The sequence below is a fragment of the Drosophila subpulchrella genome, chromosome 2R, assembly GCF_014743375.2.
Source record: "Drosophila subpulchrella strain 33 F10 #4 breed RU33 chromosome 2R, RU_Dsub_v1.1 Primary Assembly, whole genome shotgun sequence".
NCBI classification, from domain to species: domain Eukaryota; kingdom Metazoa; phylum Arthropoda; class Insecta; order Diptera; family Drosophilidae; genus Drosophila; species Drosophila subpulchrella.
The window spans coordinates 19,005,633-19,024,025 of NC_050611.1; the positions used below are offsets into that span (position 1 = coordinate 19,005,633).

General features: G+C 41.2%; 1 protein-coding gene across 3 annotated transcripts; it reads right to left on the reverse strand.

Annotated features, from left to right (window-relative positions):
- Positions 1-14: 14 nt before the first annotated feature.
- LOC119551489 lies at positions 15-14,039 on the reverse strand. 3 transcript variants are annotated; one of them, XM_037860853.1, is made up of 9 exons: positions 13,905-14,036; positions 13,309-13,379; positions 4,315-6,404; positions 3,306-3,436; positions 2,832-3,062; positions 1,945-2,056; positions 1,632-1,885; positions 616-909; positions 15-549 (listed from the first exon to the last, which is right to left on the reverse strand). In XM_037860853.1, the coding sequence occupies exons 3-9, from the start codon at positions 5,736-5,738 to the stop codon at positions 434-436; spliced, it is 2,562 nt and encodes an 853-aa protein (XP_037716781.1). In that variant the 5' UTR covers positions 5,739-6,404; positions 13,309-13,379; positions 13,905-14,036; the 3' UTR covers positions 15-433. The 3 variants fall into 3 exon arrangements, with proteins under 3 accessions (XP_037716781.1, XP_037716782.1, XP_037716783.1); XM_037860854.1 differs by lacking the exon at positions 13,309-13,379 and having other exon boundaries at positions 13,905-14,039; XM_037860855.1 differs by lacking the exon at positions 2,832-3,062.
- Positions 14,040-18,393: the final 4,354 nt, after the last annotated feature.

Here is an 18,393-nt window from a genome sequence, read left to right on the forward strand (position 1 = left end):
TAATAAACGTTTGAAACGGGTTCGAATTCATTTCAACTTTTGTATAATTTATTTACACACAAAATGTAGTTCATAAATAGTTTTAAAATTACATAACAGCGCATATGACTAAGTAAATTAGGCCGTAATTATCAGATATAATTAATTTAAAGGTTTTGAGGTGTTTGCAAATAAATCGCACACGTGTGTATCTTGCAGACACACACAGCCAATCAGTCCTAACTGCTAAATTGTACTGCGCTAATTTGTTAAATTATTATTTATAATTATATATATAGATATAGATTATATTGTGTAACCATAAATTAAATCGGCGTGGATCGGAAGCGGAGTCGGGAGCAGAATGAAGTGAGTTATGTACAAAACAATCTGGGGCCCACTTAGCAGGCAGGTGCGAATGCGAATGCGATGAGAATAAATTAGTGTCGCCCCTCTAGATGTTCATCGTGAGTCCGACGACATAGGATACCCAGTCCACCGTCTTGCTGACGCTGTGATAGATTCCCGGCTGTCCCCGGGACGCACAGGAGTAGCCGGCGGAAACCACACCTGGAGGAGATCAATGGGTATAAGTTATAGGGATATAGGATGGAGTTATATAGGTAGAACACCCACCAATCAGATACCATCGCCCGTTCTTGTCGTGCATCAGGGGTCCTCCGGAGTCGCCCTGGCAGGAGTCCTTGCCCCCGTTGCGGTATCCCGCGCACAGCATCTCCTGGTAGATGACCACGTTGATCCCGTTCTGCCGATGCCAGCGCTCGCAGATCCGGTTCTCGATCACGGGCACATCCACCGCCTGGAGCGTCTTGGGACGCAGCCGAGAGCCCGGATTGAGGGCTCCCCAGCCGGCGGCCCAGCCGAACTTGCCCAGGAAGTCCTCGTTTTTCTCCGGCAGGCAAATGGGAGCTGGAAAGTATGATAAAAGGTGTTACTATTCTGCAATTTATAAATATTTTAATTAAATGCTTTTCCATTTATTGAATCTCAACATAAGGGAAAGGAAATAAGCTTGTTTAATTTTAACCAATTAGGAAAATTCCTGCTTATCTATCTGGCATAGGATCATTTTAAATGACAATACTAAGGCTCTTAATGAATTAAAACTAGATTCTATATTTAGAAAGCCAATAAAAAACGTAATAGGTAGTATAATATTGAACTTTGACTCACTCTATACATCTTATACTTTTTCATTGAATTGTAAATGCTAGTTGTTAAAAATTTTAAGAAAGTGGGTTTAATTTAGAGCTTTCTAGGGCTTTACCTTTTGTAATGATTTATTTAAAGTTATTTGATACTTTTATTTTTTTGGTAAGATAATAAAAATAAATCTTACATTTTTGTATGTTATTAATAACAGTTATAAAAAGACTTATTTTTCTATCAGAAAAATGTGTGAAAATAATCGTTACTTTTTAATCAATTTTAAACAAGCTAAAACGGTTCAGGTCATTTACCGACAAACAATTTCACACTAAAATGTCTCTTTTAATTTTTCTCTGTATTTTGGTGTTATCCCAAGTATATATTTTTATCCCTAGATTGTTTTGTTCACTCCATTCATTTATTTACAATTATAGTTTGCCTGTGTTATTATTTTCATATTGAACTAAGCCCGATAAACTCACCTATGTGTGGCATAAAGTGCACGGTGCGTTCCAGCGTGAGAACGGATATGTCGAAGCGGTCCGCCTGCGGCGTGAACTTGAAGTACGGATGGACGTCAATCCGCCGGACTCCGAAGGTGTAGGCCGGCAGGGGCTCCACGGCCGAGTTGATCACGTAATCGCCCAGCGTGACGTGCACCTGGCGCGGAGTGGCCCGGGCCACACAATGACCGGCCGTGACCACGTGGCGCCGCGAGATCAACGAACCTCCACATCTAAAGTGACAAAATTAAATATGAATATTAAATATTAATATTAAAACATCATATCTTACCTGGAGGAACCGATGCGGATGTAGGCCTGCCAGGGAAAGGAACCAAAGCCCGCATCATCGCCGCCCACAATTCGCCGCTGGGCGGTCTGCTTGGCCAGCGAAATGCCGCAACCTGAAAAATGTGAAAAGGAGAAGGGTAGTCAGATCAGATGGTACCAGGCACCAGGACCTCTTGACGGGGCCTTATGGGATGATGGGATTAGTGAAGCATTAACAACGGGTTGGGGTGACCACCAAGCAAGCAGTTAGCCAAAAACAAGCAGCTGCCGGGTTCAAATCAGCTTTCTAGAGTCGAGTTAAGACGGGTTGAGTCGTCGCGTCTTTGCGTCTTAATGGGATTTGGGGTTTTGGTCTCTGGGCTTGGAGCGTAATGCCGTTAAGCTATGTGTAATATATGGCTTAATTATCATTAGCGTGCTGTGGTAATTAACATGCTCATGCCGGGCAATTAAACATATATTTTTTTTCGGTTCCAGCTCAGCCTTTCTTTCGCCTCCTTGGCGGGTGGCTTTGGTTTTTTGTTTTATTTTTAGTGGCGTGCGTTGTTATAGGCCTTCATATCTCTCTCTCCATACATCCAATATAATATAAGATTGCAACTTAATTAGGCACTGAAAACTAACCAAGAGTGTAACAATAACAAATGCGAATTACGAGTGCATAACTACATAACAAAACGAACTACAAAATATACGTAAATTGTTAGAGGTGGCATGCAAATTATTTCCCAACTATTTTTTCTTTATATTCGCTTATTTGGTATTTGGGTTTAGTGTGCACGTGCTTGGAATTTGGTTTCAATTGATTGGATTGGATTGAATTGGATTGGATTTGTTTTGGTTTTGGAGGCTTGCTTTCGAGCTGAGGCTGCCACCTGCCACACTCACTGGGTTCGTTGTTGACCGGTCCGTAGTTCTTTTGCGGCAGATCGGTGAGATCTACGGCATTGCCGACGAAGTCCGAGCTGCCCAGATTGGCCGACTTGGCCGTGCGGTGGCAACAGCCGCGCAGCAGTCCGTCGCAGGTCCCCTGAATGAGGCCGCCGGACAGCCAGCAGCCCAGGAAGAACTCGCACGTGCCGCCCCGGTGCTGGCACTCCGTGTCCGTTGTGATGTCGACTGTCGAATGGGAATCGGAATCGAAATCGAAATCGGAGTTGCAATCGGTATGTTCTCGTGTTTGGATGGTGGGGTGTTCATGATGGGGGTTCTCGATCTTTTGGGGGGTGTTTCTGTGTTGTGGGGTTACGTGGCCTAGTGCAAGCAGTTTCCCCAGCAGCTGACTGAAGCCCCTTCCTAAGCCCTACCGAAATGCGGGGGAGGAGGAGGTCTCTGGGACGAGCCGGGTGCGCGGACACTTACCTTTCTCCTTGAACGTGCTCGCCGACTGGGGACTACTCGTGGCCTCCGAGGCGCTGTCCAGCTCCTGCAGACTGTAGTCGTTGCGCACATCCTGCACGGCGGCCAGCTCGTTGATGCCAAAGTTCTGGTCCCTATTTGGGATGGAGGAGATGGAGTGGTTAGTCTATGGGCTTCAAGAATGAGATCGATAATCTAATTGCCAATAAAAATTCAACAGCCAGTAATATTACAAGCGGAATACAGGCATGATCAAGGGATCTGCATTTGAGAATTTATCTTCTCACTTATTTAAGAAGAAACGTTCTTGAAATCAACACGAAAGTGATCTACTTATTTAAGAAGAAAGTTCTTGAAGTCAAGACGAAAGTGGTCTACTTATTTAAGAAGAAACGTTCTTGAAATCAAGACGAAAGTGATCTACAGTTCGTTCTTCAAGATATTGATATAGAGTCTTTATTTTCCCTTTCAAGAAAACATCCTCTGAAACTAAGAACATTTAAGGTCACTTTTGAGAATGAGGAAAGGGTTTTATGAAAAGGGTTTATCTGAGTGTACTTCGATACCTATATTCTGGGACTTAAAAGAAAGTGATTAAATAAAACCACTTAGTTGAAAACCTTAAAGGAGAAAGCAAAACTTAACAAAAACCGATCTGATTTTAAATTGCTTTATTATGTATTGTAGAGAATCAAAGTCCAATGAGGTTTTTTTAAAATCAGTTACTTAACATCTCTACCACAGACTTGTACAACATTACAATTCTTCCAATATTTAAATAGTTATAATCTGTCATTTTAAATCTGGTTTATCATAACAACTTGAACCATTTGTCAAGTAACAATAATATAAAATGTAAGAATGCTTGAACGAAATTCATATGAATAGTAGAACACAATATTCCAGGAACAGCAAATTAATGCAACTAGTTATATTTAGAGTATTTTAAAAAATTGTCTAAGTGGTTCTGGAGTTTTAGATATCTATTCTAAACCAGGTGCAAATTACTTACCTAAAAGCAATGTTATCGCTGAAGTACACTCCATTTCCGGAGGGTCCACTGCTGCCGGCGGGGCCACTGGGTCCGGTGGTGCCCACATTGTCGCTGGTGGGGAAGACGACCCTAGGACTCCTCGATGACTTGTAGGGATAGTAGCGGCTCTTGCGCGATCCCTGGTACTCGCTGGGTCCCACGTATTCCTGGAAGTTCTTCTGCGGTCCAAACTGTCTAACCGGAGCTGGAGGACCAGTCCGGAACTCGGTGTCGCCAAAGTAAAAGCCACGCTGTGGTCTCTGCTGCGGCAAGGCGGTAATTGGTCCATTGATGTCCCCAAACTTGGTCACATCATCTCGATAAAGCTTCAATCCATGTGGCTTGGAGTTGCTAACCAGGCCGGGAAACTCGAAGCTGGAGGAGGCCGAATCCGAATCGAAGTAGAGCTGTCTGGTGTGCCTCGTCTCGTGTTGCTCATACTGAGTGGGTGGCGGAGCAGGAGCCGCATCCTCGCTATAAGGCTGCGGTTCATAACCCCCAGCACTGGTCTCCCCGAAAATGGGATTATCCTCGCGATAAGCCTGGGGATGGAAGGGACTGGCTGGCTTCAGGCTGTAGCTGGGAAACTGAAAGCCCACCCGCCGGCTGGTGTTCTCCGGCTCGGCATATTCCAGTTTATCCGTGGAACTGGCGGCGGCCAGGAGATCACTGCGCTCCGTGCGCTCTGGATTGAGTTCCAGCTCTAGGGGTTGCTGTTCTGGACTGCCCTGGGTGGCCAGTTCGGCTGCAAATTCATGGGCCACAGCGGCTATTCCCTCGGCTGGTGGTCCCAGCGAGGAGAGCGTGGCATTCCGACTGGGACGCAGCTGGAGGAAGGCTGCCGAGGATCCCCCAGATCCATTCTCCCCCTCCGTTTGCAGTGGGATATACATGTAGTTCCGCCTCCTCCCCTGACGCGTCACATTCTCCGGCATGGTGGGCACCAGCTGCTTGGGCACTGTGATTAGCTCGCTTTGGGGGAGTTCTACTGAAGGAGCAGGTATGATCTCCACCTGGGAGTTGGCAGAGGAATCAGATCTCCTCTGGGCAGTGGAGCTGCCCATCTGCCGGGCAGTGCGATAGGAACCAAAGGACTGCACCACTGTGCCATCGCTGCGCTGGCGGAGATCCTTGAAACTTATGTCATCCTGCTGGCTGAAGCTCTGGTAGGGAGCATACAGATTGCGGGCGGTGGAGGGCGTGGTGGCCGCTGCCGACGCCCCCGCAGTTTGCCAGGGCAGCAATTGGTGACCGGTCAAAAGGGCGGCCGTGGTCACTGCCGTGGTGGGCGTGGCACAGCAGCAGTAGGCAAACAGATTAACGGCCAACACCACCTGGCTCCATCTCCAGTTGTTGCGTGTGCTGAGGCTACTGCGATTGCTCTTCGTATTGGCCACTAACATCTTACATCGAGCAGGATGAGCGGCGGTGAATGGTGGTTGTCTGGCTGCCTGGCTACCTGGCTATCTGGCTACCTGGTGGTGGTAATGACACTGGCTCCAATTAAGGTGCAGCCGCCTGGCACTTCCTGCTTGGCACCGCCTGAACTTGAACGAATGCCGGCCCAAGAAAAGCTGGTCCGTTTCGCTTTTCTTACGCTCCGCTGGCTGCTGGAAAAGTGGATACCGAATGCTGTCAGCTGCGTGCCGCGTTCATTGATCTCCACACCACACTGGTTTTTCGGCCTGCTCTCTGGGATTTTCCGATTTTTCTGATTTTCCTCGATTTCTGCGATTTTTGCAATGTTCCGGCGCGGCTCGTCGACTGTGTTACAATTCAGTTGGATTTGCGGCACAATCTGTGTGCCTGCCGCCGATCGCTCAGCTCGTGTGGCGAGTTTCGTTGTTTGGGTGCCGGGATGGGATCGAGATGGTGATCGAGTTGGTGGGTTGTTTTGGTTGCTTTGGATTTTTTTGGTGGGTCCAGCGGTTATTGGTCTGTGCTGTGCTCCAATGGCAATTATGGCAATTGCTGTTGACGCTTTAACAGCGGCGTTTCAGGCGGTCTCTTCGTGTGGTTGCATGCTGCACCGCATCGCGACAACGTCCACGAATCACTTCCTTAATTGCCTGCAACGGGTAAACACAAATTATTATTTACTGAACGACGATAGACGTAAGACCGGTTTTATTTCGGCAATTAAGAGTGGGTGCCCCCGTGTGGGTTGTAAATGCTAAAATGCTCAAATGCGCTTTCGTTCGCCTGGCATAATCTCCGCTTTGCGCATTAAATTCCCATTAATCGCCTTGCAAATTAATTTTAAATCATCAATTTGAGGTAAAAAAAAATAAAACTGGTTGCGGCCAGAGGTGCACTTGCCACTGCAACACTACACACGACAACACAACACGCGTTTGCGTTTCCTCGGTCACACAATCCACACACAGCTGAGTTTTTGGAAACCTGTCGCCGCGATAAAAGCATCTGGGAAAACTGGAAAAACCATCATCAGCAGCTGCCAGCTCGCAGTGTTTTTATTTAATTTCCCATTTTTACTTTTTGCGCATTTTCTGTCTAATTTTTTACGTTTAACGACAGAAGGAAATGAATGAATGTAGCGAAAAAGCGCAAAAAAGGCACACACAAGGTGTAGTTCAGTACCCTATGGGGGCCCAAAAGGTATATAGGCTTAGATTTTAAGATTGTTTGTAGGTTGGCATTATAACGAAACAAATTAATTAGGAAAGTCTTGTTGATAAAATAGGTGCAATATTTGTGTATATTTTATCGAATTTTAACTAGGGATTGAGATTTTAACAGCTTTCAGAATGTTCTAAGAGGAAATGAAATGAAATCTATAATGTTCGCTAAAAGTTCATTCATGCAAAGTTTTTTCTTTGACAATGTAATGTACAATATTATGAAATATTATGCACAACACATAAATATTCCCTAGAGCATCCTTGAATTATATTCATTAATCAACGAATTGGTTTTAAAATAGGTATTAAACCTTTTTATTTCCTAATCATTTAAAATGTAATGTAAAGTTCTATCTCATAGTGGATAAATCGAATCTAATATTTGTACATCAGTTCTAAATGCTTTCATATTAAATTAATGAATTGAATATGTTTAATTATTATTTGTAATGTACAATTTATTGTTAGTGTTAAATTTCGTCCATATTTTGTTAGAGATTTTAAAAAAGTGTTTTTTCTTTTTACTCATAATAGGGTAATTTTGAAGTCGGCTAAACACAGAACTTCTAGTTATAATGGATGTCTTTGGTAAGAATGTATTTTTTTTTTAAGGTTTGATAAAGATGAATTTTTCCTCCTCACAGTGAGTGCATTTTTGAGTCGACCAAGATCAGAATTCCCTGTAAGTATGGACTGCAAGGCCCGGTAAGCCGAACTTCAGCAAGCTGCCTTGAAAGTAAGAGACTGCCAGCTTTTTCGCTCGGTGCTCGGCGGCGTTGCAGCCAAAGTCGGCGTATTTTCACTTTCATTTCGAGTTCAAGCACCACAAGAGCAGCTGCTTTTGCCTTTTTTTGCTTTTTAGCCGCTCTGCCGAACGCTTCCTTTAACTCTTGAGCAAACTTGACATTTTGAACTTGATTTGCGGTGTGCCGGCTAGCGATTTTCCAATGCACCAGGAAGCTGGCTGCCAAAACGTGACTCGGCTCATCGACAGCTTTGCATAATAGTTAACACATTTTGCGGACACTTTATGTATAGATGTTGGTTATGAAATATTTTTTGGCGACCCGACTGGTTTTGCCAGCTGCTGTTTTTGTTTGGTTTTTTTTCGTCTTTTTTTTCCTTGACGCATCGTGATGCAACCGTTGCAAAACTCAATTTACATTTTGGGCAGTGCATGCTAAATCCGGGCTAATCCATCCCGTCTCCAACTCCTGGATCGGGTTACGTAAGTCTGCACTTAACTGGCAGCTGCCCCATCATCATCATCATCATCATTACTACCATCATCATCATCATTGGACGGCAACAATGCGTATGCGTGATGTTGCCATATGGAAACGGCCTTGAGTGAAGGACGCCGGAAACTGGCTTTCTGCGGCTCTTTCTCTTTCGCCAGCTCTTACGCATATTTTACAATCGCTTTCAGTTTATTTGTTTTAATTAACAATACTCGTACTTAGCTGGGATTTTCTGTAAGGGTCTGGGGAGCTACATATATATATAAATACCTCCCCGCAACTTGATTACTTTTGTTTTAGTTTTGCGCCGGCAGTGAAAGTTTTTTTCTGCCGCAAACAATGCGTCGTTCATTTCGTTTCGTTTCCATTTCGTTGTAAACAAGCGATTTTGTTGCTTTTCTGCTCGTAATTGAGATAAATGCATTTTAAATGCGCCATCGCAGCTGCAGCAACTGGTTGCAGTTGCAATTGCAGTTGCAGCTGAAGTTGCGTATGCAGATGCGATGTGCATTTCGGGCACTCGATTATGCGTCTCAAATCCGAAAGACTTTTCTTTTATCTGGCCACGCATAATTCACGACAAATGAATTCTCCCCGCAAAAGACCAAAGACAATGGCTAATGGTGCAGCAGCAACATCTGCAACATCAGCAACATCAGCAACAATGGCAACACAAATGCTCAGCCAAAGTTGTCATTTTCGTTGTCTCCCGTTTGTCGCCGGCTGATGAGTTGCGCATAAAGTAAATGCCAGACAAGCTGCGCCGCCGGCTCAAGGAAATTTTTATGCATTTTGTTGAATTGAGGGAAAATGCCTAAATTATGGAGGAGGCAACCCAACGCTTGCCTAATAAATTAGCAAAAAAGCCGAAAGAAGAGGCCCGAAATCGCTTTCATGCCAAAACCGAGTTAGCGGCTCCTTAAAAGAAAAGCTGTGAAAACTGCCAGCTGCTAACAATGTCTCTGAACTAATTGTAAACAAAGCTTTATTTATTTTCCTTAACCAAATTAATATGCATATGAAGAGACTATTAAGATAAGAGTCACCAAAGATTTCTTTAATAAATTAATGCATGTATATACATATGTGGTTTTAAATTTAAATATTAAATTCTTTAGAAAACTGGCATTCATACAAAAATATTTTTTTTCCAATCAAAACATGCTAGGAAAGTAATAAACAAATAAATATTAAAGGTGTTATATACCACTTTCCGACAGCATAAAACAGTTATGGGTATGTATTTTAAAAGTAAACATCCCAGACTATTATTTTTCTGTAGCCAACAATCACTGTATCCATCCAATAGACAATCCCAAACATATTATTCGTGTTTTCCCCACTTTTCTTTGGTTAAACGCTTACATTTGTTTAAGCAATCAAAAGACAATCACAGCGACCACCAAATTGATAGCCCCTCCCCCCACCGATCCACTCCCACACCCACTTTCGGTGGTTATCCTCTTGGCCAAAAGTGGAATTAAAATAGATTTGCTCAATTATTTACAATTGCTACCATCTGCAATTACGAATTGTTTGCACAAGACGACGAAAGGTTAGGCCCATTTGACTTTCCCACCACCCATCGCCCAAGTGGGTCAAACAGCTGGGCTCGTCTTGGCCAAAGCTGAAGCTGAACTAAGTTGGAAATCGGTGTCATGCCATTGGCACATTTAGCCTGGCCCAAAATACAGACGACATATACATATTAGAGCCGCGAGAGTTGGGTAAGGTAAGTGCCGTTGTAAACCGCAGTCAAGAGGGTTTCAAAATCAATCGTTGGCCAAAAGATGGCACCTGTGACGTCTGCTCCACGCACACACAATGTGTTAATTAGCATTCAATACGCAAGGCTGCTGCGCAATTGTTACGAATGTGTTAAGTCAACACCAGCGGCAGTCGGGTGTTAAGAAGTAGTGTGTAGACCATGGCAACAGCAATAACAAAAAGCGTTACTTTTTTAATAATATATATATATATCATATATAGCATCGCATGCAAATCGCACACGTTGTACCAGTGCTGATGATTATGCAATTAGCGCCACTCATACCGCGAAAGGAACACATGGCGTATGCGCAATATTAATCAAAAGATTGTGTGAGCTTTAAGCCGGTCGATTAGATAAGCGCAATAAACTTGCGGAGAATTTCGTGCTGATGACTCGTGGCGTGCTGTAAGACTATAGACCATATATATTGGGGGAAATACCCTCTTTTGACCACAGAAAAAACAAATGACTTAGGCAACAAACTTAAAAACTCCTAACAGCTTCAAAAAGTTAAAGGTTTATGCTACAAACTTGCACAAATCAAAGATGTTTCTGGAAATGTAGGGAAATTAAGGTATATAATGGGGGAAATACCCTCTTTTGACCACAGAAAAAACAAATGACTTAGGCAACAAACTTAAAAACTCCTAACAGCTTCAAAAAGTTAAAGGTTTATGCTACAAACTTGCACAAATCAAAGATGTTTCTGGACATGTAGGGAAATTAAGGTATATAATGGGGGAAATACCCTCTTTTGACCACAGAAAAAACAAAAGACTTAGGCTACAAACTTGAACATTCACCCCAGCTTCAAACAAGAAATGTAGGGAAGTTAAGGTATATATATTGGTGGAAACACCCTCTTTTGAACACAAGCAACAAAAGACTTAAGCAACAAACTTGAAAATTGCTACCAGCCTTAAAAATCAAAGATGCTGCCAGAGTTTTTGGCTTCCGGATATGCAGGGAAATTCCCTCCTCCACCATCCAAAAAAAAACAAAAGACTTAGGGCACAAACTTGGCCCAATCAAAGGTGAATCTCAGTCAAATTCAAATAATTAGCTAACCCACAGCCAGTAGCTACTGCGGTCACCTCCCCCTCAAAAAAAAAAAAATAGAGCTTCCAATTAACAACAACAAGCCGATAAACAAACAACCCGAATGCATAATCAATTGGACTCAAAAGCGAGGAAAGAAAAATGATGAAAACAAAAATTGAGAAATCATTTGCATAAAGCCAGCAACATTTCGATTGGCTTACATAAGCCAGCACAGCAAATGCACAAAAGAAGGTAAGAGAGAGAAAGATATTTACATAAAGCATCGAAAAAGAAAATAAAAGCAAGCCAAATGGAGCCAAGAAATCCATGGCCATGGTCACAATTTGGCGGAACTTGTTTTCCAACGCTCGGATCGTATATTTCGGATTTTATTACATGATGAAAAAGGGTCCCAAATTCCGAACCGGATTTAAGCCCGCAACGGCAGCTCCTACAAATTAAGTAATTTGTGTCGGGCTGCTGGAAAGAAAGTTCTCGGTCGAAACAACCAAGTCTGGGTATACTTATATACATTAATATGGCACCTTTATAAGTATATAAAAGTAGTACCATGCTCCAGAGAGCAGGCCCAGACGAGTTTCTCCGCTTATGCAATAAGCCAGCCCTAAATTGAAAAAGCAAAACAAAATAAAACCACTTCAGGAAAACGAAAAAAAAAGTAAAGAGATGTTACCAAAAAGTAAAAAAAAAATAAAGAGACGGCGTCGGCGTTGCTGATAATGAAGTTCATGTCATACACACAGATACTCGCATACACCTTCGTTATTGTGTAGTCAACACAAGACTTCGACGGGGCCATAAAAACGTTGCCAAATAATTTGTGGCTCAAGCTGCAGTTAACCAAATTGAGGCTAAGATGCGCCTCTCTTTTCCCCTTTTACCCCCCATTTTTCCTCTTGACTCATTTCACATTTCGTTTGCCCTTCTTTTACGCACTTTTGTATGTGGCTCAGTATTTATGTTTTCCGGTTTTTTGTTTCTTTCCTTTTTGCATTTCGTTGGCTCGTATTTGTTTTATTGGCGACTTGACATGGTTTTTTTGTTTCAGCCCTTTCGGGCCAACCTATTTATTATGCCAAGTCTGTGTCGGTTATATAATAATTATCGAGCTCTTTGTGTGGAAACACATTGAATAATCGACCGAATTTTGGCATTGTTTTGTTGATATGACGTTTTATTGGGTCATCAAGTATGATTTTTGAAGTTCAGCTTTGATGTTATAATGTTCGAGGCACAAGACAATGAATGTTAGTTAATTTTTTGAGGCACTTATGATTGGGGTTGAGTAATGTTGAAAAGTTTTGTAAAGACAAATAAAGTATTTGATAATGAAATTCAAATATTTATAAACATTTAAGTGCTACTTCTACTAAGTGCGACGTCTTGAATATTTCATAAACAAATTTAAATCTTCTTAAGCAATTAGAATTCTGACAGCTTTTTCCTTACTTTGAAGATTTGTAAAGAAACTTAGTCTTGAAATCTTAAATTGATGAAAAATAATGAAATGATCAATGAATAATGAACTGAATATAATATTATTCAAGTATTACCATACCAAAAAAATGTTATTTATGATATTTTACAAATATTTTACCATACCAAAACATATTTTATCTCTGAATTTTTAGTTATCTTAAATATTTGCAATATTTTGAATAACTATGCAATGGAAATTGCCTAGACTAACAGACTTTTAACATATTTTTGGTACAGAAAAATAATTAAAAAGTAATTAAATCCAATCACTTCAAATAGCTAGTCTAAACTACATTTCCCAATATTTTCCTGTTTTACTAGTCAGCAGTATCCCACTGAGAAATGCATGACAACTAGCAATTAATACACTGGTCCAGCTCATTCTAGCGGACTCCAAAAACCGAAATGTATATCATTCGCAGGTGTTATACCCAAACCACAACCACTCCCCTAACGGGACACCCTGATGGTTCGACTGCTGCGGATTATGTGTCCAGGCATTTTGCAAGCATTTAAGCGCAAATACTTTCCACATTTTGCAAGAGACCACGACCACGCCATGAGGTTTGCGTTTTATGCATTTTGCCGAGTGGTATATGGTAAGATTTATTAGATAATGACGCTTTACTTTTGCACCATAACTGAGTAGTTTCTTTTTATGCGGTTCGTGAGCTGTGCGAATGTTGCAACGTCCAAATGATTTAATCGCTGGGAAGCGGCAAAAATCGATTCGGGAGCCTTATTAAACGAAAGTAATTTGCAAATTTGGTTAGCTCACCTTTTGCAAGCAGTGTGAAATCTGCTGAGAATTAATCCAATTTGATTTTTGTTTTGGAGGGGCGGGAAAAACTAGGCAAAATGAGAGAAAGAAATTGTATTAGGAATCCGATTACAAATTGCTTGCAATTTATGTGGCTGTTTTCTTTGCACTTTTCTTTATTGATTTGCCGTTTATTTATTTTCGTTTGGTTTGGTTTGAAGCGAGAGTAATAATAAAAACAAAATGCTTTATTTTTTGCCTTTTGCCAGCAGGCTGATCGGATCAGCAAACAAGCAGAAATATTGTTCAAAGTCGCTCGCAACAACAACGATTGCGACTCCAATTGCAAAATCAAATCACTTTCACTGTCAGGCCAGGCTTAGATGTGAGGGTGAGAGGGGAGGCGACTCGCAGGGGGGAGTTGGGGTCTTGAAATTGCAGCCAACTGCAAGCCAAATCCAATCCATAGCACTCACTCACTCCCTCTCTACCTCTCTCTCTTTCTAACTCTCTTTCTTTCTCCAATGGGTGCCACTTTAATTGCTGTTTTTGGCCATATTTCGCCTGGAGTCCTGGGCCTTATCTTAATCCTGCACTCACACAGTGGCACTTACAGCGATCGCGATCACGGGGTATATGTATCTATATATACAGTATATTATATCTGGCAGATACGAACGCAAACGAACCGAACTTGAGCCGAAGTTGAGCGAGGCGAAGCGCGAACACGACCTTCTTGAGCGGAGTCTCAAAGAAGTCTGAACGGTCTGCGCAGGCGCAAAAGCTGAGCGAAGCGCCCGAGTGCGAGCTTTTCAAGCCGCTGCGCAGCCGCAGTCGCAGTCGCAGTCGCCGCGCTGCTCTTCCTACGAAGCAGCCCCCAAAAGGGGTTTTCGGAAAATCAGCTGTCCGATCCCCCCTCTACGCCCCTGGCCATGCGTCGATTAGGCAACAATAAATGCACAGACAAGCGTAAAAGATATAAAAAGGGGTTGGGGGGGAGATGGAGTACTGTAACAGCCACCGCATTGTACAAATAATACAAATTATTGCTTAATGCCGGCAGACGAACGTACACCGAAAGTAATAAATACCAGGTCTGCCCAAATCAATGTGTTTCTTGCAAAGCAAATGGTTATCTCAGATCTTATCTCTTGAACCTTTCAGGAACTATTATTTTTTGTTTTTTTTTAGCTCTCTGGGAAAGAAATTGGAGATGATTATGATGCAGTTGAAACACCCAAAGATCATCGATCTTATCGTAGACATGGCGCCCAAACAGGAACCAAAAACAAATATTCATATAGTACATGTAACTTTTTTGGGAAAATGTGTTGTTTTTATACCAGATAGAAACATTTCTGTAAAATGGGACATCTGTATAAACTAAAAATCACAAATACTTTCAATTTTTAAATATTAAAAGACTTTTCTGAAATTGAAGTTTGAGATATTTATGGTGGATGTCTAAAATCTTTTCAAACGTATGACGTCCGATTAAGAACATAAGAACAATTTAGGAACTGAAATATGTTTATGTAACTTTTGTTATTTGAGATATTTATGAGGCATATCTAAAATCTTTTCGAAGGTATGCCTCCCAATCAAGAACATAAGAACAATTTAGGAACTCAAATATGTGTATGTAACTCTTATAGAGCATCTTATAACTAAGAAACAGATTCATGTCTCAGAGTATTGGGAATCTATATTAATCTAATACCATAAATATTTTAGAACTCAAATAATTTTATTCAAAATCAAATTGGAAGAGATGATTAAACACTATTTACCTACAACCCGATCGACCTCCATTTTATGCATTTCTTTCTGTGTAAGCATACCTCTCTTATAACTCCCCCTAGTCACCCTTTCGTAAGCTGCAATTATGATATGAAGTCGTAAAGCATCATTGGCCGCCATGGCCAATAGTAAGCACCATCGTTTTATTTCAGTTTTTGTTGCCGGCCAAACATGACAGCCGCCAATTAAACATTTTCAGTTCATATTTTTCCAATGCTTTTTGGCTTCGAAGAAAAGATAACCAGAAAAACAGAACCCGCAACTCACGAAAGCGTCGCAACATTTAATGCCTTTTGACAGACTGTGACAGGCTGTGACTCGGCTGTGACAGCTAATTGCAGTTGATTTGATTGAAATGTACATAAAGCAGCGTGTGCGCCTTGTCCAACTGACACCGACTTTTAACCAATGGAGAGCAAACAAGATTAACTGCAAGCCGTATTACAAGGGTGCCGTATCACAGAGGTCCATTGTGCAGTCACAAGATTATAGAGAACCGTGAAAATATTGGAGATATAAGTAAAATACAGAAATAAAAAGAAATGTAGAAGTGAAATTAAATTGAAGACAGATTCCCAGTTCTTTGAGGAATTTCCTTCAAGAACAATTTCTTCTTAAAATTTTATTATGTGCAGTCACAAGATTATAGAGAAAAGTGAAAATATTAGATATATAAGATAATCAACAGGAATAAAAAACATAATAAGTAGATAGTTTACATAGGAAAAACAAGTTCCTGATCTTTGAGGAATTTCGTTTAAGAACAAAATCTTCTTAAAATGGAATTGTGTGGAGTGACAAGATTATTGAAAAACTTGAACATGTTCGAGATATAAGTAAACAAAACAGGAATACAAAAATATTTATTGGAGAATTTAAAAAGTTAAACAAGTCCCCGTTCCTTAAAAATTTTATTCAAGAACAATATCATCTTAAATTTTTAATTATTTCTAAAATGCATCAATAACCAACGAATTACTTTTTAAAAGTATCTATAAAAGCAATCAAGAAAATAAATCAACAAAAAATGTACCTAGCTTTGCGTCAACAATAATTGAGTCTTGCGGATAATCTACTTTCAAGTTGCCAGACCTTCTGCAGCTGCCCACAATTACCTGGCCTGAGTTCAACAGCTGAGGTCCGACAACTTACTTACGGGCCCAAAGAAATCGCTCCCCACAATGGTTCATCTGTTATCTGTTTTAGCCACTCGAGCGTTCAAGCCCGTACAGTGAATACTTAACAATTCAACGTCAAGGCTGGACGGGAAAGCCTTGATCTTAAAACGGGGTGGTACGGGTTTTACCCGATACCACGGCATCGTCGGATGGCATGTGATGATTTTTGTGTCGCCCATGCCAGCGGAATGGCCTTTGGGAAACCGCAAGGCGGTCAACACAGCATCCGCTGCCGCTTTCAGATGATTCATCCGGCATTAGTTTTTTTTTTGTTTATTTGTTTTTTTACGGATTTCTTCTATTTACTTTTGATTGCTGCCCCTTGCTATTTAGCAAAGCTAAAAGTCCGTTTTGCTCTCGATTCGCACACGAATTGAAAGTGAAAGGAGCAGCGGCAGCATTTCTTCATCTGTATCTGCAGTGGCTGTCAAGAGGCTGATGCACAGGAAAAAATAAGATTGGGCAGAGAAAAATACGAGAAGTGTGGCCAAATTATGGTGTTAATTATGAATTGAATAACATAATTACATATATTTTTAAGGATTTTTTTGGCATTAATTATAAATTGAAAAACGAACCTACATATATTTTTGATAACATATTCAAAAATTTGAGAAGACGGTTTTAATTATAAATAGAATAAAGTAACTACTTATATTTTTGATAACATATTCAGAAATTTGATAACAATTGCACTTCGAAAAATATTCCTTGACTTAAAAATGGCCTTAGATCCATATACATATGTATAAATTTATGTTCACCTACTGATTTTTGTTAAATTTTTCCCTAAGTATTATGGGAAGTACATGTTTAAGACCATTATTTATCCAGCTTAGTCCATTATTCTTATTCTTAGAATTAAAAGAACAGAATGAATGAATTTTTATTGCAATAAAAAACCTTTATGAAATCGCTTTGGAATTAAATCATGGATTTCGCTTGCATAATTTTTTGATTTGCTTAATTTTTAATATAAACTTAAGGTATTTAATATTATTAGATTAATTTAAAATTTAAACTTAAATCTATATAACGTGTTGTGCATTTTAAAAATATTTTTCCAAATAAGTACTTACTTTAGTAATAAAATAAAATCTAAAATTTGTTTTCTGTGTTGATTTGGTATTGGGTTGAAGTTGGGGCTTCGGATTGGGATTGTGATTGGGATTGGTGCGGGTGCTGCTGCCGCGTGAACGCTTCAGCCTCAGCTTCAACTCCAACTTCAACTTGAAGTCCACCGGCAGCTGCTGGCGGATGCCTGCGACAGTTGGAAAGTGTTTGCCGCTTTGCTTTTGCCATTTCGTGTTTTAATTTTTTGCGGCCAGGGCAAATATTTGCATACACTCCGCCAGCCAGAAAGCCAGCAAGCCAGCCAGCAACCGCAAATTCGAGTAGCAATTGCTCTTAATTTCGTGTGGCACAATTTCCAAGGGGCAGGCAGCTGCTGCTCTGGGCTTTTTGGCCTGTCCGCAATTATGAATATTCATTAATCGATGACAGGCATTTGGTTTGGCGTTTGGAATTCGCCTGCGCGATTTCTCTGCCCACAGTGCCTGCTAAAAATCAGCATCAGCGGCAATTGAAGCATCGCAAAAAAAAAAAACAACGAGCAACTGCAACAAGGAAGTCGCAGCGCTTTTCCACATACACACCTCCCAAGCAGAAGAAAACTGGCAAACGAAAATCGATAATTGAAAAAAAATATTTGCTGGCAAAAATGCAAAACTATGGCATTAGCATATATTTGCCCCAAAACAGGGTGTTGCGGGGCGTATCCGCGGGTGTGCGAGCACACACCCTGTGTGCCACATACAGGAAAATATTCGCAAACGAGTATTGGCGCGCAGGCCTCGCCATCGTATGCCATCATCACTTTCACCCAGAGGTGATATAATGGAGGCAGCCCAGCGATCCCCCGACTACGTCACCAGCGGCCCCAGCTGCCTCTTCCTGGGACATAAACGGAGATATGGGGGTACTAATCTGCGCCTCTTCCATTAAACGCCGAAGATCGTTATTGTCTAATCAAGCTGAAGAGCGGAAAATAAGTGTATTTTATGGCCAACAGTTCGTTCCGCAACAAACTTTATAAGATGCAAATCATCCATACAATTTAAATACA

What these genes read in the sequence shown, in the direction of transcription:
- LOC119551489 (XM_037860854.1), bottom strand. Translation starts at nt 5,738, where the DNA reads ATGTTAGTGGCCAATACGAAGAGCAATCGCAGTAGCCTCAGCACACGC. An exon ending in ACCGGTCAACAACGAACCCA is followed by an intron (nt 2,057 to 2,831) that starts GTGAGTGTGGCA and finishes CACATTTTTCAG; the next exon opens with GTTGCGGCATTTCGCTGGCC. An exon ending in ATCCGCATCGGTTCCTCCAG is followed by an intron (nt 1,886 to 1,944) that starts GTAAGATATGAT and finishes TTGTCACTTTAG; the next exon opens with ATGTGGAGGTTCGTTGATCT.